A 17,183-nucleotide genomic window follows, 5' to 3' on the forward strand; every position below is an offset into this window, starting at 1 on the left:
TTGGTAAAGGTATCTGAGATACCATATAACATTCAGGATAGACTTCTTTAAATCAAAATAACCAGTTGAAGTTCCCATAATGACAAACTATTGAGAAACCTTTGGTTTAGAACGTCGTGGAAAACTTCGTTGGTGGGTAGTCCTAGTTAAGATTTCTCTTTTTGAAAGAAATTCACTTTAGGAGAAGAATCAACTAGAAGAAGATTGATCTAGAGATTTGCACCCTCTTCCACCCCCCCCCCCCTTTAAATGAATCTGATGCTAACTCTTTGTTGCTGAAGTTGAGTTTTTCTCCAGAAAGTGGAAGGAAACTTTGGATATTTAATACCTTATCAAAGTAGCATTGCTGACCAAGACCACAGAGAGATTAGCATTTCTGTTCGGGCAACAGCTGTAACAAACCAGAGAAACAGTCTATCTGTCTTGAATATTGGTAAACCAAGGTGTGACTGGTCAGCTTATCATTCCTAGATTCCTGCCAGAATGCATTTCTGACCTCCCGGAAGTTTATGGCAAGCAGCTCCCCAATAATGTGTGTAATCTTTCAAAATATTGTGTTTTAATCATCAAATCATAATTTTTCTAAAGATTGCTAAACCCCACTTTTCTAAGGTGTTCTTAGGAGAATTTAAATGCTGGCTGCAGGAGAAAACTCTAGGGAGCTGAAGCAAAGACCCCGTCTCTAACCCGTGATGGTTCCCGTCACTCGCACACCCTGGAAATGCCCAGGTGGCATTCTGTCCCCTGATTTAAAGTCTCTCCTCTGGATGGGTGGTGTGATACCTGCTATTGTATCCAAATTCAGCTCGTTATCACATTTTCGGATTTTAATACCAAGAATTTGAACAAAAACGTAGCTGTGTGAATCAGTTTCTCGGGTGACGGTAATCTTTTGTTGTTATTCTCCGAGGATGGATTCGGGTTTCTGGTAAATGGACTCCTTTGGAGGAGTCTGCTTTAAACTGTGACACCTGTTTGATTTAGTTAAGTAAACTAGAAAGTGAGTTATTTTTAAAAGTAGCTTGTAATTCATACCGTTCTCATCAGATACTATCTTCCTCATACAGTTTACTTCAGCTGCTTAGAAGGAAGAAAAATATGTGGCAGGTTTAGAGGGACGTCTCATCCCATCAAATGCAAACTGCAGCGTTTTAAGAAAAGGTCTCATTTTAACATATACCACATTCACTTGTTTCTGTTTGTAGATATTTTTTTCCTTTTAAATATTTTTTCGCTGAGGGAAAAGTTTTATTTTTTCTTATTTTTTCTTATTTTTTCCTCCTTTTTGTGTTTGTTTATGTATGTATGTTTTATTTTAACACAGGAACTTTAAATTAGAATATTGATGCCAGGACTGAAACTCACATCATGGATTTTCCCCCTATTTTTATTTAATTCTAGTCTGTTTTATAAATGTACATAGATATTTACTATTCTTTTGGCTAGTTTTGTAATTCAAGATTACTTTGAAAATAGTCATTAAAATTATTTTCATAATTAGGAAAAAAACTCACTATCTCACAAATGTTTATCAGCTTTACCCGCCACTGTGCCCCTATTCAGGTCCTCACTGAGGCATTTTTAAAATTTTCTCCATTAAGGTCAGTACAGCACCTAACACCTAGTGGGTGCTCAATTGATATTTGTTGAAAGATTGAATAAATACACATTTTATTTTTGTTAGGGTAAATTCATCTCAACCTCTAGTCACAAGAAGTATACTTTCCTACCTTCCTAGAATGCATATTTTTTTAATTGAAATCATATAAAAGCAGAATGAAATTTAAAAAATAAGTGAAAATTTTGCAGAAGTGAATTTTCGAGTTCCAGACAGCCACAGTTCTGAAGAAACAGTGTGAGCAGACGAGGCACATGGGCTCGTGACTAGATAGGCCTGGCCTTTGATCTGGCTTCACGTTTGTGGACAGTCAGTCTCTTCAACCTTTCAGAGCATCAGCTTCATCATGGTCAAAGGTCATCGAGCAGCTTCACTACACAGTTCTGTTATGGAGAGCCTACGAAAGAACTGTCTGGACAGAGGAAGAGGAGGGGGCCGTGGAGAAGATGAGAGAGAGCCTCACGAGGGGCGTCAGCGAGGGCTGGTGGGACAGTTATTTTCTGGAATCTGGATGACGATCCTGACATTGGGAGATGTAATTCCAGACAAAATACCAAACAAAAATAAATATAATAGATTCTAAGATTTTAATTTTAAGGCACACAATTGGTTTGATCGTTTTCGAAGATAAAAAGTAAAACCAGCTAAATAAACACAGAGATGGTAAGACACATCCCGATTTGAAAAACATTCAAATGTTTGTACGCATGTCAGGAAATAAATACCTACCAAGCAAAGTGCATTAAGGAAATGTGCTATTCGCTGGGCCCCACAAACTGGTATTCTAGGTACTAACTCTACTTCTGAGAGAAGCTTCTGAGGTAGTACTAAGCCAATATGCGACCTTTCTAGGATTTACCAGTGACATTTATTTCAGATCAATCAAACGGATATTCGTCGATCCCTGCTATGTGTTAGATCATGTACCAGGTACGTGGGACATGATAAATAAGACAAAACTCAGTTTTCATAGAGCTTAAAAGTATCTAACAGGTAACTGTAAATGTGATGGGTACAAGAGAAGGGGACAGCAGGATGCTCTGAGAGTGTAAGGTGTGGGGATTATGCTTTTCATACTTTGATAAATAATATACATAACTTAGTTGCAAAATCAATCCCATGGAAGGATGCTGAAATTATTGGGACTGTATAAGCTAGAGATGAAAAGGCAAAAGAGAGGGCTGTTATTGTCTTCAGGTATATAATCATTTTTGTATTTGTTTTGTTTAAAAACAATTTTGATTGGGTGGTTAGCCAGGGCACATTGAACAGTAGTGAAACGCTAAGTAGACTTTATTCAGGGCTGTGTGCTGGCTGTCGTGACAAACACATTTATGTTGTATCTCATTTGATCTCACAGCAAATGCCTCTCTTTTACAGAAGAGACAACTGAAGCTTAAAGAGATTAAGAGACTCTGTTGAGGTCAAACTACAGTGAGGGGCGGGGCAGGACCAGAGCCCAGATTCGATTTAATCATCTGTGCTATGGATAGTTTCTAACTTTCCATACCCGTTGTAGTTGTTTTATGTTTGAAAAGTATATAATTATTGCAGGAGTTACACACTCAGATGACCCCAGGGCCAACCAAGCAGGTAATAGAGATGTGTGGATGGAAGACAATAAGGTGTGACGTTCAGGACTCATGAGTGTTTTCCTGAACCAAAGGCATTCATTCAAATGTGGACTTATTTAAAAGAAGGACAAACAGAGGAATCTGTGGGCCCTTTATCCCTAGGAAGTCAGGTTGGTGGGGGAACCTCATTTTTTTAAAGACTTTTTCATATTAACTCAACCCAATAGTCATTTGCATAGTACTTATCATCTAGCATAGGGATGTGTATGTGCGTGTGTGTGTGTGTGTGTGTGTGTGTGTGTGTGTGTGTGAAAGGATACAGTGTGGTATGTAGTCACTGCTGTGTGATTTTGAACAAGTTGCTTAACTTCTCTCAACCTAGTTTTCTTTATCAAAAATAAAAATTACCTCCAGGGGTCGTTGAAAGATGCAGGAATAACATACATGGAGTTCTCAGGCCCGTGCCTGGGACATAGTGAACACACAGTAAGCAGCAGCTGTTGCTGTTTTTTAAAATATATTTGCTTTTCTTCCTAGACTGTTAGTCTTTTGCAGGCAGCTCTTAAATCACATGCATCACCATCGCTTAGCACAGACTTGGTATTGCGCACCTCCTTCACCGGTTTGGTCACGCACGGCTTTTCACTTCTTTCAGTGAGTAATGACAGCCATCGAAGAGCTTGAGATGGGTGCGAATGAGCTGTTTCCCCACAGCTTCTCTTGCTGGTCATAATGAAAGTAAGTCTCACACCAAATTCTGCCCCACACGAAGCCATTTATTAAACAAACATTCATTATTACGGAACAACTCAGACAGCCTGTACTGTAGGCTGGGTGAAGGCTCAAATCTATGTCTTTTAGGTAGTAACACACCTTTCTGGAAAGGTTCACTTGAGGCAGATTGGACAATAATCCAAGGCAGGATCCATTTACCCTCAGAATGGGCATCCGATAGCTAGGAACCTTTTGCCTCGAAGGTGAGACACAGTGTCATTTAGGTTCAGGCCTTGACCATATTTCTTCAGTGTCTTCCTGGGTTCTCATACCCCGGGTTCTCTGTTCATGCAGAGAAGAGTTAAAATATACAAATATTCAACCAATTCACATATCTTAAACACCATTAATTTTGCCAGTGAATCTCTAACACCCATAATATTGATGATCAAACCTCTGATCTCACCAATCAAAATCCATTTCTGACATTCATTATGGTAATTAGAAAGTCTCCGTGTTGCTGGAGAAACCAATAACCAAAGTGGTAGTCCCCTCTGGCTCGTGAGCTTCGTTGTGGACGAGAAGGATAGCTGTTTGAGCACGAACTTGGACTCTGCAGCAGTGACTCTCAACCAGGGTGATTTTGTCCCCAAGGAGACATTTGGCAATGTCTGGAGACTGTTGGTTGCCACGACTGAGGGAAGGGCGCTGTTGACATTTAGTGTATGGAGTCCAGGGATGCTGCTAACTTCCATGGCAACCGCCCCACAACAAAGAATCATCCGGCCCCAAATGCCTTTAACAAAGAGGTTGGGCAACTCTGCCCTAGGGAGCAGCTTAAAGTGACTCACATGCTCACGTCATATGACTCTGTCTGTGATGATGTATTTTAAAGTTAAATTACAGCCTTTATAACACTTGCCACGTAAACTTAGCAGTAAAGACTTGAACGAATTTAGTAATTCACTGTAATGTAACACATGTGGAAGGCATGAATTTAGTTATTTACTACCTATGGTAGACCCAATAAATAACGTAGCCTATAAAACTTTTCAAAAATGATAGGCCTTGGTCTTGCTCACCTGGAATGTAAGGATGGACTTGTGTTGCCCAGGCAGTGCTCTTATAAATTGCCGTCTCAGTGGACACTCTTGTGCTACTGAGTTAGTTATCAGGCTTTTTAATTGACTTCAGTATAACAGACATGCACCGAATGCCTGCTGTGAGCCAGAGACTGTGGAAGGGTTACAGAAACAGTAAAACTCTGGCCCAGAGGAGTCTGCAGCACAGTGGGAATCAGGCACGACATACCTTAAGCGAGGCCACTTCCAGTTATAATGTTCCAACAGCCCATGATTACAGAAATCCCCCCGGTTTACCCTCGTTTCACTCCACATTGCTTTTGTGTCACCCCCAAGTGGTCTGAGCCACGTGAGCCGGTGTATGTTCTCGCCTAAGTACTGCCAGGTAGTACTGATACAACTGTGTTTCACCTAAAAGAGCAAAAATAGATAAAAACCACAGATGTTCAAGAGAAATAGACTCTGAACAAGATCTATAGAAAGAAAAAACGCAACAGTTTCTGTTTATTGTGAAAAGGTCACATTTACCTCTTAAACTCCAGAGCGGAGGAAGTGATCAGTAGCATCATCAGCTCTGTTGGGGGCTCCAGTATCTCTTCTTGCCCTTTTGGGTGGGTCCTCAGCATCCTTCACCGATCACGTGTCATAATGCCTCTTAGCACTGGCCGCCTTAGCTAAAGGAATGCTCTTAGAACACCCACCAGCTGCCCGTCTCACCATGATTTCCCTTCACTGGAGATGGCACTCCAGGTCGTGTGGGTGGCTGCGTAATTACTGACATGTCTGCATGTAGGCGTGTGGCCTGAAACGTTCTAAACTTAGAAACCATTCAGATCAGACCTCGTGGTGGTGGTTTTTGGACAGCGATAACTGTGGCATTCTCCAAGGTTTGTATAAAACGAGTTCTGACATTGCCAACTATAGAGTTCGGCTTGAACAGCGCGATCTGTTCAGTGAGTAACCGTGGCCCAGAGAACATTCATTCTTCTTTTTACAACTTGATTCCGTTAATTATTATTTTTAAATTGGAGTTTCACTTGGCTATAGGTAGATAATTTTATGGAAAGGGGTAAAAATTTGGTCAATGGGGGTTGTGGGGTGTAAAAATAGTAATCAGGGTTGAGATCAGTTGTATTTTTAACATTATATTAGCCAAGCAGTGGAGTTAGTTTCCTTTCAGCTGATTAAGTTACATGTCTATTTGGAGAATAAACTTTGCAGAAATAGCAAAATTTGTCTCTATGTCACTTGTAAATGATTTATTGTCTTTCTTATTTAACATTTTTATGTATCAATGATATGTATTTTAAAAGTCCCAGCCAAAGTCTATATTTCAGCCTTGCCTACCTTTTATATTCTTCTGGGCAGAACATTAAAAAAAGAAAAAAAAAAAAAAGGGAGTTCTACAGTATATAGTATAAAGAAATTTTTCAGGAATAATTTGTTATTCTAAATTCAGTTTTATATGAATTCTCAGGACATTTTGCAAGTGTAGGTTGGTGTCAAAGAAAATTATAATCCTAGACCAGAAAAACCGTCACGACTTCTAAGAGTCACAACGATCATATCTTGGTGGCCCAAAGCATCAAGTGACTTAGCCAATTGGCAGGTCCCTTTTTGTGAAGACAGATAACTTGTGCGACTGAAGTTTTTTACTCAGTGGGTACACTTTCCTATTATTTTAATAGCTACCCCAAAATGGTAACATGGTTAAAAAATATTCTAATCCTGGGTTCGGTTTAGGCATTTCAGCTAACTGCGGGTTATAGGGGAGCGTTAGGTTTTTACTCCATGTGAGGTGCGATAGAATGTAATCCTGTCCGATTCTATTTAGACAAAATAACATAGTGGCAAAAGTAGTTAAGAATTAGATTTTTGTTATGCCTTTGAAGTGAAAACTCAGAGTGCTCTTTTATGTAACTAAAGGCTCAGCGCATAGATAATGAAATCCTTCTTGCTGGTCTGGCATTTAAATCATCTCCACACCCTTTCTCTTTTCATGTTGAACTTTAGTTCATTGTTATTGGTAAAAGAACAATTCCTTTGGATAATAATTGGGTTATTATGTATAATTATATGTATGTAATTTGGATTATAACTGGATTAAAAGGTTAGACCCAATAAACTTTTTCTTCCTTATTGCAAGGCCTTTGCCACGTTGGAGTCTGCAGCAAACGCCTTCACAAATAACGTCGTCGAGTGGGAAGTGTGCCCTGTTTCTTGCCTGCTTGCAGATCTCCCCTAGACTAGAAGTGTGTCTTGCTAACTAGAGAGTGGCCATGTGAGGAGTAAATTTGTTTCAACACCGGAGCTGTCTGTAGCTTGGTGTTAGGCAGCTGTGGCTAAAGGTGAAGTGGAACAATTTTTTAAAAAGTAGATGACAGATATATTGAGGTAGGTCTGTTGTTTCCATGTGACATCACTTGGGTTCCATTCAGATTGGGAGCCTGACAGTGCCTGATTGAGTGTGTCTAGGATTTAAGAGGCAGTTTAGTATGGCTCCTAGTTGTGCTGGATTTTTGGTTGGGCTGACTTCGAGGTTCATCAGTTCATCTGGCATTTATGGGATGCCCACTGCATACTGGGTACTGGAAAATTGAGGGCAAGTTGGGGACTTATCAATTGCTCTTTTTACACTGGAATTTTCTCTACTGAGTATGAGTTTTATTTTCCCTCTGTCTTCTCATAGTGCACTTTCTAAACATTTTATTCAAATCACCAAGTTGTCTAGCATTTTCAGTAAGGTTCAAAAGAAAATTAAACAATGTCTAGCTCCCTGACTGACAAGCCTCAGAGGATTTCTAGAGACAAGTCATACCCGGCAAAGCTGTGTGCTTGCGTTGTGTGTGTTTTAATAGAATTTGTAAAGGTGTAAAAAAAGGAATCTAATACATGTCACTTACAAAGCATTTCATAATGTATTTGATACAGGGTCTCATGACATTTAACTTTGGAACTTGGTTAACCTTGGCTACAGAATGACCACGGAGTGACAGCGACTGCACAGAGAGGGCCAAGGAACGCCGAAATCATCAGCATCACCTTAGGGCAGTTGCTGGTGTGCTTTAGGGACCAGGAGCAGGGGCCTCCTGTTTCGATGTCGTTGTTACTCTAACAGAAAGAGTAGAGTTTACCAAGTGTTGCTAAGTTAAAATGAGCTCTCAACTGTAGGGAGAATTAAGAATTAATAACCAGGAGCCAGACAAAATAGAACTGAATAGGAGGGATGTTGATAAGCTTTTACTGAGTATTATTTTATAGGTGAGAAAACTAAGTATGAGGATGGTAAGGTAACCGACCAAAGGTTGTACAATTAGTAAGTAGCATTACCAGTATTCATACTTAGATCTAATTGACTCTGAAGTCGCATGATTTTTCCATCGTCTATAATGTCGTTAAGCCCCACTGGTAATACGATATAGCCATTAACATGTCAAAATTGTTGCTTAAAGAGAGATGCTTTTATTTGTGTTAATTTATCTATCTTAACGTGAATTATACTTTCACGGTAATTTTAATTCTCATTATTTTTAACAGTGTTATTGAGATATAATTTACACAGATAAAATTCACCCATTTGAAATGTACAATTTTGTGATTTTCAGCATATTCACAGGGTTGCGCAGCCATCAGCACAATTTAACTTAGAACATTTTCATCCCCCTTAGAAGAAACTCCACAGCCACTGGCACTTTCCATTCCCCGCCCCCCAGCCCTAAGCAGCTGCCAGTCTACTTATTGTGTTTATAGATTTGCCTATTCTGGACATTTCATATAACTGGAATAATCCAATATTTAGTCCTTTGTGATTGGCTTCTTTAACTTATGTTTTTAAGGTTCATGCATATAGTAGTATGTTAAGTATTCCATTTGTTTTTATGGCTGAATAATATTCCATTAGACGAGTATGCCACATTTAATTTATCCATTCATCAGTCGATGGACATTTATTTCTACTTTTGGGCTATTATAAATAATGCTGCTATTCACATTTGTGAACGAGTTTTTGAGTGGACGTCTATTTTCATTTCTTTTGGGCATAAACCCAGAAGTGGAATTGTTGGGTTATATGGTGGTAACTCAACGTGTAACTTTTTGAGGAACCGCCAAACTCTTTTCCAAAGCAGCGGTACCATGTTACATTCCCACCAGCAGCGTACGAGGGTTCCGATTTCTCCACATTCTCGCCAACGCTGGGTATTGTCCATCTTTTCTTTTTCCTCATTAACTTCTCATTTTATGAAATAGCCAAAGAAGAATATTCTTATTGCTATTTTATGGACGAAATCACTCTGAATCAACAAACATTAAAAAAGAAGCCCAGTATGTGTGTGACTAGAGGGGAGGAAGTGGCATGGACAGTTCAAAACAGCAAATCATCCAAAAGCAATTTAAAAGTTTTTGAGTCTGATGCTTACAGCTATATTAGATATTAGAGATCATATTTCCCTCTTCTACATTTTAAAGGTGATGAAACCAGAGCCTAGAAAAGGAAGTAAATTGAACACTGACATCAAGCTGCTTGGTAGAGAAGCCAGAACCAGCAGCTCCGTCTCCCTGCCTCCCAGGCCCTCGCCTGTTCCAGTACAGCCTGTGGCATTCTGCCCTAGGGGATTTACAAACTTGTCTAAATCATAGGAACTCCATTTTTTAAACTCATTTATCCATGCCGGCCTTTTATTAAAATAAATCTATCTTCACTTATAATGGGGCATGGGAAGGTCAGCAAAGCTGACACCTCCCGTTGGGAAGTTTCTAATAGAATTTACTCCACGTATTGCCTATGATGAAACTGATGCGCAGGCGGAAAATTAATGCAGGCAGTGTTACTCGGTGATGTTTCTTGGATCGGATAGCTTTGCTGTGAATCCTAGCTCTGCTGCTTGCTCAATAACTGCTTGACCCTTTCTGTAATTGTTTCCTTATTTTTAAAATGGGGACAGTAATGGTATCTACGTCATGAAATTATTATCATTATTATTATTTTTTTTACACCTACAGCAGCAGGTCTTCCTAGGTGGTCTCCCATCCTAGTACTAACCAGGCCCGACCCTGCTTAGCTTCCGAGATCAGACAGGATCGGGCTCGTTCAGGGTGGCATGGCCGTAGATTGAAATTATTTTGAGAATGAAATGAGATAATCCCTGCAGAGAGGTTAGCACAGTGCCTGGCTCCTAGAAAGCCCTCAATAAATGCTGACAAATTATCATTGGAGAACAACTTGCTCAGATCACTGAAAACATTGTGGTCTGGGATTTATAGAAGATAAACGAACCATTCCTTTTTAAAAAGTAGTTTCTACTAAAGGAGCAGCCCTAGAAAATAGCTATCTTCTAAAGTCGTCATGATTTTGAGCTGTCTGGAGCTTAATAAAATTATCCTTCTTAAGAGAAAAAAAAAATGTTAACTTCCCATCCTTTACTAATTATGAGCTAATTTCCTTTATACTGTAATTCGGCAGAAACCAACCTGGAAATTTCAACTTGAGTTGACCTTATATTAAACGCCCCAACAATGGGAAAACTTAACTTAAGCATCTATGCCTGTGATGGATGTAATATATTAGTGTTTTTCCTTAGTATCTTAGTTTGATTATCAAGATAAAAACCCACTAAATTATTTTAGGGCCAGCTGTGTACATTCATGTATCACTGCAGAAGAAAGGACACTCCATGGGGAACCAGAAGATAGGATAGGAATCTGGCCCTTCTCCACCCTAGTGCATGACAATGGACAATGTCTATATGCGCATCAGAGCTGTAAGTTTTGGTTTTTCTCATGAGAAAGTTGGGGTCACGGGGATCAACAATTCCTACCTCAGAGGGTAGTCGTGAGACTCGAACAATAATCTGGGTACAGCAGCACTAGCACAGTGCCTGTCCCACGGTCGGGGCTCAGGAGATGACAGCCATATACCAGCGCAGTGGGATTCTGTGTGCTACACGAGATCTGGAGGCAGCTTCAGTCGTACGTTTAGGCGAAGAAATTGGACATGTCCGTGTTCATATAGTATGATTCATGTCTGCTCTGTTGTTGCTGCTGCTGCTGCTTTCCTGTAACCAATTTTAGAGCCTATGTTGGCAGCTGGAAGTATTTGGGATTAATTTCACACTCACTTTATGAGTTGACCGTTTTCCTGCAAGCAGCTCCCTGGGCCTCTGCCTCATTACTTTGGCATCAACTGATATGGCAGTTGGACAAAGATGTCCTTTGGGGTCTCCATTTTATTTGGAAACCTTCAATTTGTAAAAGCAAAACAAAGGCCATCAATACACTGTGTTTGGAATCGTTAGCATTTGTTGTTTCCGAAGCCCCTCCCGTTCTGTATTCTGTTGCACACCGGGGAACACACAGCTTCCACGGCCAGCGATGAGCACTGCAGGATCACTCCCTCCAATTTAAGTCCTACAGCTGGTTGGCCTCATTTTCTCAGGTCCAGGTGAGCTGCGGAATCTTCTAGGCCTGGTCAGATCTGAATCTCGATAGGTCCAGTTTTTCCAGCCCTTTTTATATTAATTCTGCTAAATTCATTTGGCTCTGGTGGAGAACAAAGTAAACTTGGCCGTTACGTGTAAAACTAAATTGAGAACATGGAGATCTGTTTAGTATTTCATGCTGGCCAGTAGGTCAGGAAGATTTTTCTTGGGGGTAGTTTATATAAGGAATTGTTTATCCCTTTTCTTTTTTCATTTCTGAGACCATTTGGGGACAGCAGACTCTTTCCACAGTGGCACAGGAATATAGCCAGTGACACTGAGACTTAGAGAAACGGTGCTTCTCGTGGGTCGGTGTATTTTGGGACCCGCTCAGCAAAGACCCTGTGGCCGGGGCTGAGAAGTCATTCTACCGCCACAGCTGCGTGTAGCAGGTTGGGTGGGTCCACGAACTGACGTGCCGTTACAGTTAGTAAAAGTTTCCCCTTGATAGTGAGGAGCCCAGCAAATGCCCCAAACGTTTACTGTCATCCCACAGCTGCTTCGCCTGTCACCTCCATCAGGTAATGCCCACACTTAGAATACTCCGTGGCTCCCCAGCACCTACAGCTGAGTGCGTGTACTTCACCTTGACGTTCTGGTTCTTCTACAGCAGTCGCCCAGTTTACCTTTTCTGTCTCATTAAGTGCTTTTCCCAGACTGGAACATTTGCTCGTCCCTGAACAAGCAGCCTCTGCTTTTCTGCTTTCAGGCATGTGTTCAGGTTGTTGCCTTCATTTTTAAAGCATCCTTCTCCAGCATCTCTTCTTGAGGACAGATGTCAGGTACTGCTTCTCAGCGGCGCGCTGGCAGACATTTAACAACGGGCTCTCTGGGGAGGGGTGCGTGGTGGGAAGCCTGGCTGTGGAACGTTTGTCGACCTCCACGTTGTAAATACTTCCCCCATGGCCGATCTCAAGCTACCAGCGTGAGGTCGCAGAGCACAGCGTGGGGTTGCAGAGATGGGATGAGATGTGCAGGAGCCCACACGGCTGTGCTTCCCACACGCAGGGGCAACACGCATATAAAACCCCGAGGGCCTGGCTCATAGCAAAATGATTAGGAAGTAATGAGCTTTGCGCATTTATGACCTTTGTTTTAATGTAATTTATTTAATTTTAAGTTTATGTAATTTGGTCTTTTTTTTTTTTTTTTTTTTTTTTGTAATAGCCGTTTTTAACAGCTGGCTCTGGCTCACAAAATTCCCCTGAACTGAGCAATCGGTTCTTTCCCCTGAGCCCGCAGGAGCTGGCGGCCACCCAGCCCCACCCCCATGCCCTCGGGGTGTTATGAGGCCCCTCCCTGTAAGGTGCTTCAGGTCTCATGCGTCGGAGTGGGAGACTCCATGGTCTGCATCCTGAGCACTCGTGTCCAGGCGATGGTCAAGCTGACTACTTAATTTGCAGTCCCAGTGCAAAATGGAAATGCAGGGCCCTTGTTAAAAGACAGGAAGAAACTGCTGTTAAAACAGCTATTAAAATATAAAGCTTTTCCTTTCTTCAGTGGTCCCTCGCACCTTCCGATGGCATTTTTTATTTTCTATTTAATGTCATTCCAAGTAAGGAAAAATTAAAATTTTAAATCGTTAGTATGAATTTGACCATTAATCTTATACAATGCCAGTTTTAAATGCAAATGTAAGAGCCTTTAACTCCTAGGAGTTACTGAGCAGTTCTCCTCCGCTCCTGGCGTGCTCCATTATCCTGCTGACTTTACTTACAAAAAACAAGTTCAAAAATAGAAATATTAAGAATTTCAAGACAGAGATAGCAGGGCATTAAACCAGGCAAGGAACCCTTCTAAGCACAGTTTGCACACCCTGTGTACAGTACTGAGCAAATGCCTTTCATCTGCTGGGCTTCAGAGATGTCATTTGTAAAATAGAGATCATGCCGACTAAGTCGCGGTGGGGGTGACGACTGAAGGCACTGATACCTGATGGCACAGAGCAGAAAGCCTGGCCTGCAGTCTACGCTCCAGTCATTGGGCGGATTATTATTAATAATAATAATACTCCAGAGGGCAGGGACTAAGGCTGATCCACCTCTGGGGCCCTAGGCCAGCCAGTGGTGCCTGGTCATAAAAGACTGTTGATTGAGCGATAAAAATAAATAAATAAATAATAATAATAATAATAATAATAAAGTATTAATAGCATTCTCCTTTAGAGTCTATACGTCTTCCCTACATTGTCAGCATTGGCCCCCTTGACCTGTTTTCCTTCCTCCATTATAAAGTCTTTGAACATGGAGATGAGATCTGTCGCCATTGAATTCCCCGGAGTGCTTCCTGCAAATTCATACACATACCTGGCCCTTGGGAAGTGTTTATGACCTTGATCTTTGTATAATTTGGATTTATTGACAATAAGCATCTGTACCATAATACGATGACCCCCACAATGAGGCTTAATTGGTAACATTCACAGGAAGAAAAAGGTATAAACTGAGACTTTGACAGGAGTCAGTTGCAATCATGGTGAGAGTGGGGGAAGCAGATGATTCCAGGTGTTTTGGTTTAAGAAAAGTGGCCTCTCTCTCTGTCTTCGAGGGGACTTCTTGAAGTAATGGGGAAGAGATGAGTTCCAAGCCTCATTTGAGTCAAGAAGGCCCCAGGGATATTAACTCTGGCCCATAATAATCTATCCCTTTGGTAACTTCTTTCGCACTTACTTTCTCTTCTGCACAATTAGGACATCATTACAGTAATGGTTCTTTCCACTAATTGATCGTACGTGTATGTTTTCTATCCAAGAGATTATAAGATCCTCACGGGCTGTAAAATATCACATACTTCTTTTCAATGCAAATGGAAAGCAACACAGTACTAGGCACATAGTAAGCAATGCACTTCATTGTATTGTACTGCTGACCCTGGTCCAGACCCCCAGGGCTCCCTGGAGAGCCGAATCTGCCTTTATAACTCCGGCAAGCCCTCAACCGAGTGGCAAAGAATCCCGGTCTGCCCAGCATTGTCAAGCCAGGACCTTCAGTTGCTTTGTCCTTTCCTAACCTACATCTGTTTCCCAGTGCCTCCCAGATACCCCGAGGGCTGTTCCCCTGCAGCCCTACGCCCCACATGGAATTTGGGAGACATACAGTTGTAGAGTCCACTTGTTTGAATGATGATGTTTTAAAAAGCCCTTTGGGCCAGCGTCAATAGCCCATGAAATACCACCAAATGGATCATCATACACTAGACTTCTGAAACTCATCCGAGCTCTCATCCCTCAGGCTGGTGGGGACTTGTAGAAAGGAGCTTAAACTGCCCTGATGTTTGCTGTTTCTGTTTTGGGGGCCGTCAGACACCTTGGACCTCTGGGCCAGTCAGTTTGTTACTTCTAATGAGCAAAAAATTCACCAAGACGTTAAAATAAAATAAAACACCAATGGGCAGTCTTGGATATTCCATCTAATTGTTGCTTTGCTTCTGTTTTCCACGGGATTATTCAAGAGGATGAAAAAAGAAAATCCAATCCTACTCACTCCTGCCAATTTTATCCTAGTAGATTTGGTATTGTAAAGCTAACACACCCCGAAGTTTTTTTTTCTTTCAGATACCTATGGTCTGGTGCCCGACACTGGTGTTAAAAATGACACATTACTCGACTGGTTAAATGGCTGAACATTATCTGTTCTTTGGATATATAGATATTGGATATCTCAATACCATGAAACATATGGAAAATAGTAATCAGAGGAAGATAGTTATTTTCTGATAAGGGTGTAATGCAGTTGTTTTAAATTACAAGGCAAATGCAATATTTTGATAAGAATTTTAAAACTTCATCCATCTCTGGCTAGTATTATAGATTGTAATAACTGTATTAGAGGTTACTTCTATTATTGTGTACTGTAGAAGGTCAGTCAGTGATGAACAATGTCCCTGTGAAGCTGACTTCGTGGATATTTTTATCTCCCGGCCATATGGATTTGGAATTGTTGCAGGCTTTTTTTTTTATTTTTTAAAGAAGGACGTGAACAGATGACTGATAACTCTCTTATTACTCAACAGAGCTTGTGTTTTGGGAGACAAAGCTCATCAAGTTGTTTTAAGGAAAAACAAGAGTGTGCCAAATGTAATTTGTTGAGGGCGCAAGAACTGTGAAATTATCCCTCACCGAAGTTCGTAATTTCTGCAGGTGATTGCTCTAGCAGATGCAGTAGAGGAAAACCAGGACAACCTGTTCCAGGCGTTCATCAGGCTGAGAAGTGCCACTCACTTGGTGATTCTGCTCATCGGACTGTGGCAGAAGCTCAGTGCCGACCAGGTTGCTATTCTGGAAGCGGCCTTCCTGCCGCTGCAGCAGGACACTCAGGAACTGGTAAGAACCCACAGGTCTGCAGTAGAGACGGCCATTGTTATGGAAAAGAATGGGTTTCGGGAAGCTATCACGTGACTGTCACGTTTTGTAAGATATCAAATGAAGGCTTTTTTTTTTTTTTTTTTTAACCCAAATTAAGATGACACGGTTAGAAAGCGGTAAAGACAGCTCCAAATCCGTGCTGTTGGACTCGAGTCCACGCAGCTGAAGAGCCGGACCTTTAGGCTGTCCCATCCCCTTGGCTTGGCCCCACTGACCAAATCCTGTTTTCCTTTTCTTTAAACCAAAGTAAAAATGGCAAATAAAGGCCTTCTTTTCCCCTAGAGCTATTTTAAAAAAGGTACAGTGTCCATTTTCATGTGGTGTCCAGTCTGTTTTCTATGTGCTCTTCAAGCACTCAGAAGCCAGGGAGACGGACTCTCAACCGGCAGTAAACCTTCAGACTGGCTCATCCTTTTTTTCCGCGGGAGAAAAGAGTTCAGCCGTTTTAATTTGCTCAGTGTTCTGAAATTTAATTGTCACTTAAAGGGCTGGAGAGAACTGAGATAGCAGGAGTATTTTATTGCATTATTACAGTTCTTTATATATAGTTTATAAACTCATTTTACCCCTGATTCTTTGAAGAGGCAGTTTAGAATGAAAAGGGAAAAACGAGGGTTTGTATTTGGAATTTTTAGTGAAGGATTCTTTAAATAAAAACATCTCTTATCCCTTGGATTGTAGAGATATCTGTGACCACCAGCAGCCATTTGGGGGTAACTTTTTGCATGCTTTCAGTACAAAGAAATAATATACTTCTTGGAAATTAGAGACTCTTGAATTTAGTTCTTGTAGCAGAGGAAACTATTTCAAGAAAAAGGTAATTTCAAATTATTTTTAAACATAGATGTGAAAATATGGCACTAAAAATAGTACTAAAACTAACATTTTTGAGTGCTCGCTAAGTACCAAGTTATTATTTTAAGAGTTTCACAAGGATTATCTTATTAAATTTACACATGGCCCCATAAGGTAATTAAGGTACTATTTTCATCCCTTTTTGCATATGGGAAAATTTAGGCTTTGAAGGTTAAGCCTCTTTCCAGAACTAGTGGGGCAGAGGCCAGGATTTGGACCCAGGTCTGTTTGCTTCCAAAGTACATGTTTTTAACCGGTATACTGTATTTTAGGAAACAAAGTCACGAATATGATTTTGAAAGTCATAAGCTTTGTTAGTTGAATCTAATTTTCTGCAGTTGGGTCAAAGGATTGTCAGATTAAAAAAAAAAATCAAGCTATAATTTATATCCTAAATAAAATACTAATAAATGAATTGAAAAAATATAGAATATACTTTTCTTTAGGTTGATAAAATAAAATTATAGCTAAAATTGACCTTCGAGAAGGTAGAAATATAGA

General features: G+C 40.7%; 1 protein-coding gene and 1 pseudogene across 8 annotated transcripts in view; one reads left to right on the forward strand and one right to left on the reverse strand.

The window, feature by feature from the left end:
* The window catches only part of BBS9 (Bardet-Biedl syndrome 9), a 417,354-nt gene that overhangs the window by 261,110 nt on the left and 139,061 nt on the right, over positions 1-17,183 (forward strand). For all 8 annotated transcript variants that reach the window (XR_001516909.2, XM_015589531.2, XM_015589533.2 and 5 more), the window contains one exon: positions 15,603-15,785. Coding sequence is in view for 7 of the 8 variants with exons in the window: in XM_015589531.2 (XP_015445017.1) it covers positions 15,603-15,785 (183 nt within the window). In the remaining variant the exon portion in view is untranslated. The remainder of the gene's footprint in view (positions 1-15,602; positions 15,786-17,183) is intronic.
* Positions 9,981-10,099, reverse strand: LOC112479930 (annotated as a pseudogene).

Source organism: Pteropus alecto, unplaced genomic scaffold (assembly GCF_000325575.1).
Source record: "Pteropus alecto unplaced genomic scaffold, ASM32557v1 scaffold21, whole genome shotgun sequence".
In the NCBI taxonomy this organism is placed as follows: Eukaryota; Metazoa; Chordata; class Mammalia; order Chiroptera; family Pteropodidae; genus Pteropus; species Pteropus alecto.